This window comes from Cervus canadensis, chromosome 23 (genome assembly GCF_019320065.1).
Source record: "Cervus canadensis isolate Bull #8, Minnesota chromosome 23, ASM1932006v1, whole genome shotgun sequence".
Lineage (NCBI taxonomy): Eukaryota > Metazoa > Chordata > Mammalia > Artiodactyla > Cervidae > Cervus > Cervus canadensis.
The window spans coordinates 53,430,190-53,436,003 of NC_057408.1; the positions used below are offsets into that span (position 1 = coordinate 53,430,190).

General features: G+C 42.7%; 1 protein-coding gene across 1 annotated transcript; it reads right to left on the reverse strand.

Moving 5' to 3' along the window:
* Positions 1–3,156: 3,156 nt before the first annotated feature.
* On the reverse strand, positions 3,157–4,021 carry LOC122425815 (40S ribosomal protein S3a-like). The gene has a single exon (XM_043444452.1). The coding sequence runs from the start codon at positions 3,995–3,997 to the stop codon at positions 3,203–3,205; it is 795 nt and encodes a 264-aa protein (XP_043300387.1). The 5' UTR covers positions 3,998–4,021; the 3' UTR covers positions 3,157–3,202.
* Positions 4,022–5,814: the final 1,793 nt, after the last annotated feature.

A 5,814-nucleotide genomic window follows, 5' to 3' on the forward strand; every position in this document is an offset into this window, starting at 1 on the left:
GACAAAAGCAATAATTAATAAGGGGACTACATCAACTAAAAAGTTTCTGCCCAGCAAAAGAAACAATCAAGAAAATGAAAAGGCAACCTATGGAATGGAGAAAATATTTGCAAACTGTTACAGGGTTAGTATCCAAAATATGTAAAGAACTCACACAATTCAATAGCAAAACCCCAAACAATCTGATTAAAAAGTGGGCAGAGGTATTATACGTATACCTCTGCCCATTTTTTAATCAGATATATACTTGATTCATGTTGAGGTTTGACAGAAAACAACAAAATTCTATAAAGCAATTACCCTTCAATAAAAAAATAAATTAAAAAGAAAAAAAATGGGTAGAGAAACTGACTAGACATTTTTACAAAGAAGATATCCAAATGGCTGGAAGGCACATGAAAAAGATGCTCAACATTACTAATCATTAGAGAAACATAAATCAAAACCTCGGTGAGATATCGCCTGATGCCTATTAGAATGGATATTACAAAGAAGACAAGGCATGACAAGTGATGGTAAGGATGTGGAGAAAAGGGAGACCATGTGCACTCTTGCTGAGAATGTAAATTGGTGCAGTCACTGTGGAAAACAGTATGAAGGTTTCTCAAAAAAATTTAAAAAAAGAACTATCATGAGATATAGCAATCTTGCTTCTGGATATACACCTGAAGGAAACAAAAATAGGATATCAAAGAGGTAACTGAAAAAAAAAAAGAGAGATAACTGCTCTCCTGTATTCTCCGCAGCACTGTTTACAACAGCCAAGACAAGGAAACAACCGACATGTCCATCAACAGATGAATGGATAAAGAAAATGTGGCATGTATACACACAATGGAATATTATTCAGACCAAAAAAAAAGGAAACCCTGCTATCTATGACAACATGGATGAAACTTGAGGGCATTACGCTAAGTGCAATTAAGTCAGAGAAAGACAGACAGTGTACAATTTCCTGTATATGTGGAATCTAAAAGAGCCGAGCTCACAGAAAGAGAGTATAGAGTGATGGTTACGAGGGGCTGGAGGCAGAGGAGATGGGGAGATTTTGGTCAAAGTATACGAACTTCCAGTTGTAAGATGAGTAAGTTCTGGGGCTGTAATACAAGGCATGGAGAGTATAGCTAACAATATTATATTACGTACTAGAAAGCTGTCAAGAGAGTAGATCTAAAATGTTCCAAATGTCCTCCTACGCACCAAAAGTGGTACTTATGTGAGGTGATGGAGGCATTAACTCACCTTGTTGTGGCCATCATTTCACAGTATGTATACACATGTATCACACTGTACCCTTAAACATACATGTGTGTCAATTACATCTCAATAGGCTGGAAAAAATAAAGCAGAAGAAAAGAAAATAGAGGCAGGACTTCCCTGGTGGTCCAGTGGTTAAGACTCTGAGCTTCCACTGCAGTGGGCACAGGTTTGATCCCTGGTTGGGAAACTAGGACCCTGCATGCCTTGTGGTGTGGCCCAAAATAATAATAAGAGGCTGAGGATAAACTCTAGAGAGAGAAAAGGAAAACTTACAAACAAGTAAGAAAAGCAGCCAGGGAAACAGAAGAGAAACAAGAAAAGTGGGTGATGTGGTAGCTAAGGAAACAAAACATCTCAAGGAGGGAGGTTGCAGTGGGGTCAAATGTGCAGAGAATGAGTGACTGGGAGGTCTTTGATGACCTTGGCAGAAATAGCGTGGAGACCAAAGGGAAGTGGTGGGTGGGCTGAAGTCTGAGCGGAGGCGAGGGTGTGAAGCAGCTGTGGTCGGAGTGGGGCGGGTGAGAGCCAGGTCAGCTTCCTGAGTTGCCTTTGTAGTTCTTGCTCTGCCCACTGGCTCCCAGCACCCCCACACCCACATGAGTACATTCATCCACAAGAACTCCTGGTGGCAGGAGCCCCGTACATCCTGAAATTCAGTGATGGAATTCCTAGACATCTTTCTTCCTTCATCCTTCAGTCCCTCCCCCCACCCCCCGACCGCAGGCTCAAATGGGTCATTATCCACAGCCTCCCAGCTGGCCTCTCTAACGCTAGTCTTGTTTGTTTCCAATTTGCCTGTCACACACCACACTGAGGTCAACTCTTTAAATCATGACATTTCAGGGCATGTAGTGAAAAAAGTGAAAATCACTCAGTCATGTCTGACTCTTTACAACCCCATGGACTGTAGCCCACCAGGCTCCTCTGTCCATGGAATTATCCAGGCCAGAATGCTGGAATGGGTAGCTGTTCCCTTCTCCAAGGGATCAACCCCAGGTCTCCAGCACTGCAGGTGGATTCTTTCCTGCTGAGCCACCAGGGAAGCCCAGGAATACTGGAGTGGGTAGCCTATCCCTTCTCCAGGGGATTTTCCCAACCCAGGAATTGAACTGGGGTCTGCTGCATTGCAGGCGGATTCTTTACTGGCTGAGCCGTGTAAGAGAAGTCTAAATTGTTCAGTACAACTTCCTAGGTTTTCCAAGTTCTGGGTCCCACCTCTCTGTCGCCTCTTGACCAATGAAGCTTTGTTGTTTGTTTAGTCACTAGGTCATGTCTGACTCTTTTGTGACTTCATGGACTTTGGCCCGCCAGACTCCTCTGCCCAAGGAATTTCCCGCAACAATACTGGAGTGGGTTGCCATTACCTTCAGGGGAATTTCCCAACCCTGGGATTGAACCCATGTCTCCTACATTGCAGGTGGATTCCTTATCACTGAGCCGCCAGAGAAGCCTAATGAAGCCTATGCTCTAGGAACATACGACTCTGCAGACTTTTTCAAAGAAGCCAAGGTCTCGTGTATTTTCCTTTTTCCAGGTGTTTGGAAGCCTTTCTACTCATCTTTCAAGATCAGCTTTAAGCACCTCTTCCTTGGTAATCCCTTCCCTGCCTATCCCATGATCACTCCTGCCCTTCATTCTTATTTATTTCAACTATGGTTCGCTATCCTTTATCCACTCCATCCTTTGTTGTGTTTTAAGTTTACCTTCCCCAGTAGGCGATGACTTCTTGGAGCACAAAAACTATGGTCTTCCTCTTTATAGTTCTAGGATTTATGACAGTGCCTGGCATGACAAGTGAATCTTAATTGCTGTATCATTGGAGGGGTGAGAGAGGCTCATAGGGTGGAGATATACGTATTTATAGAGCTGATTCACTTCATTCTTTTTTTTTTTTTATACCACAAATAAGATCTTCTATTTGTCACCATTAAGAGTCTGCATTTTAAACTGATTCTTGGACTGGTGGTTCGTATCCATCAGCTCGTTCAACTTTAGCACCTGTCTCGTCCCCAGTAGCTTTTCCAGAACTACTACCTTCACCATGTAGCTCCATGAGTTTTCCCAATTCAAATTTAGGCTTCTTCAGCATTTTTACTTTTCTAACGAAGACATCATGGAGTGGATAAATAGATTGGCAAGCCTTTTCTGTGTCTTTTCCAATGCTATCTGGAATCAATTTATTGACCACCTCTTTCAAGTCGTTTGTCTGCACCTCTCGGGTCATGATCTCCATCATCTTCTTACGGATCTGGCGCACCTGCTGGTGCTGGGCATAAGAGGTCTTCCGGATCTGATTGTTGCGCTTTTTAGTAAAACCCACACAGAACAGACGAAGCAAGTAACCATCGGTAGTCTTGACATCAACGTGAGCTTCAATCATGGTCTGCCATTTTTTGACCATGGAGCACATTTTGTCACGGGTAAGATCCATACCATGAAAATTAGTCAGGCAGTTTTTGCCCTGAACATCCTCAGTAATTAGCTTGAATTTTCTAAATGCTACTTCATCATTCTGCAGATCAGCAAGACTCACTTCAAAAACACGACCTTTGAGGCCATCAGACGCGATTTTAGTTCCTTGAGTTCTCGTGACCAATGTTTTCCCAATATTCCTTATATTGAACATAGCTGGTGCTTTCACATCATACCAATCTTTTTTAGAAAATGGGTCAACCACTTTCTTCTTGGCTCCCTTTTTGCCTCCTTTCGTAAGGCGCTTGTTCTTGCCGACCGCCATGGTGCAGCTCAGAGAGCCAAAATCGATTCACTTCATTCTATAGCACAAACTAACGTAACATTGAAAAGCAATTATACTCCAACAACAAAAATTTTTTTTAATTGTTTTAAATTTAAATTAAATTCTGCTAGAGGAGCAGTACTGATATTTCTGGCATCAGCGCTCCTGCTTCACCAGTACTGAAGGTGTGTCTGCAGCAGGTGAAGGATGCATGTCTTGTCCTCACACTAAGTCCCCAGTTGTCCCTGGGCTCCAATGAGCACACTTGGGTCTTTTGTTCAAGTCCACCTGGGACATCAAAGGCCTTTCTTCCCCTCTGGGGGCTCTGGAGCTCTTTTCTTGGCTTTTCCATCCAATTGGCTTCCTAAGGATTCTGTCCCAGAAACCAGAGGAAGCCCCATGGACTGGGTGTGAAAGGGAATGCCAGATGGCTACTGCCTGTGTGTCTCTTGACTGTGGACTCAAGGCTAAATAAAGGGGATTTTTGCTTTTGAGAAATATCAAAAGCTGCTGTAGTACCAGTGAAGCCTGTCTAGGTAAAATTCAAAAGCTAGAATTATTCCAAATCAACCTATCTTTTGTGCTGCAAGGAGATCAAACCAGTCAATCCTAGAGGAAATCAATCCTGAATATTCATTGGAAGGACTGATGCTGAAGCTGAAGCTCTAGTACTTTGGCCACCTGATGCAAAGAGTGAACTCCCTGGAAAAGACTGAGGCTGGGAAGGATTGGAGGCAAAACAAGAAGCAGGAGGCAGAGGATGAGATGGTTAGATAGCATCACCAACTCAATGGACGTGAATTTGAGCAAACTCTAGTAGACGGTAAAGGACAAGGAAGCCTGGCGTGCTACAGTCTGTGGGGTTGCGAAGAGTTGGACACGACTTAGCAAGTGAACAACAACACATCTTTTACTCTTTCATTTGATTATATTTTTTCTGCTTTTATCCTGTTCATATCTGCTTCAGACCAGTTGACAATGGGTACAAATGATTTTTTTTCTTCTTCTTTTTCTGGCTGCATCCTGCGACATGCGGGATCTTAATTCCCCAACCTGGGATCAAACCCGTGCCCACTTCATTAGAAATTCGGATTCTTAACTACTGGGCCATCAGGGAAGTCCTAAGCTTTTTCTTGGTCACTTCTTCAAGTAAATCACATTTTCAACCAGTCTGAGTTGCTTTAAAATGCCCCTGCCCCCTTGCTTGCTATTGTAGTTTAATTCTTGAATTCTGATGGCAAAGAAAGAAAATGACTCCATGCAAATATCTCCTTATGATCAGTTAGGCACGACTGAATTCCCATCCACTCAATTGATATCAACATGAGGCATGGAAGATGGTTCTTAATAGGCCAGCTTGTAATAATTGTTCTTGCTATAAAGTGATTTCCACTTCATTTACATAGCACTTCATTTTTAAATGTGTTCTAAGGAATAATCTGACAGGGTCTAATTTGACCATTTCTATAGATCAGTTATTTCAAAGACAATAACTTGCCTTATTAAATGACTGAAGTTATCATCACCTCCACCTGGGTTTTTTGGAATTGCACTGTCTGAATGAACCAGGAACATCTTTATGTACTTGGCTCACATACACCATATTTTTGTGTGTTTCCTCCTCGGTCAGATGAGACTCTAAAGACGGTAGGAAAACCACAAGCAGCCATCAGTGAGGGCCAGGTCCAACCTCTAAGGCCAGACTCTTCCCCCAATAGACAAAATGGGGTACACTTCACTGCCCCACTATGTCTAGCACATGAGCTTCTCCCTTATCGCTGTGTGTGATTATAGACTAGGGTAGGATCAAACTCTGA

What these genes read in the sequence shown, in the direction of transcription:
- LOC122425815 (XM_043444452.1), bottom strand. Translation starts at nt 3,997, where the DNA reads ATGGCGGTCGGCAAGAACAAGCGCCTTACGAAAGGAGGCAAAAAGGGA.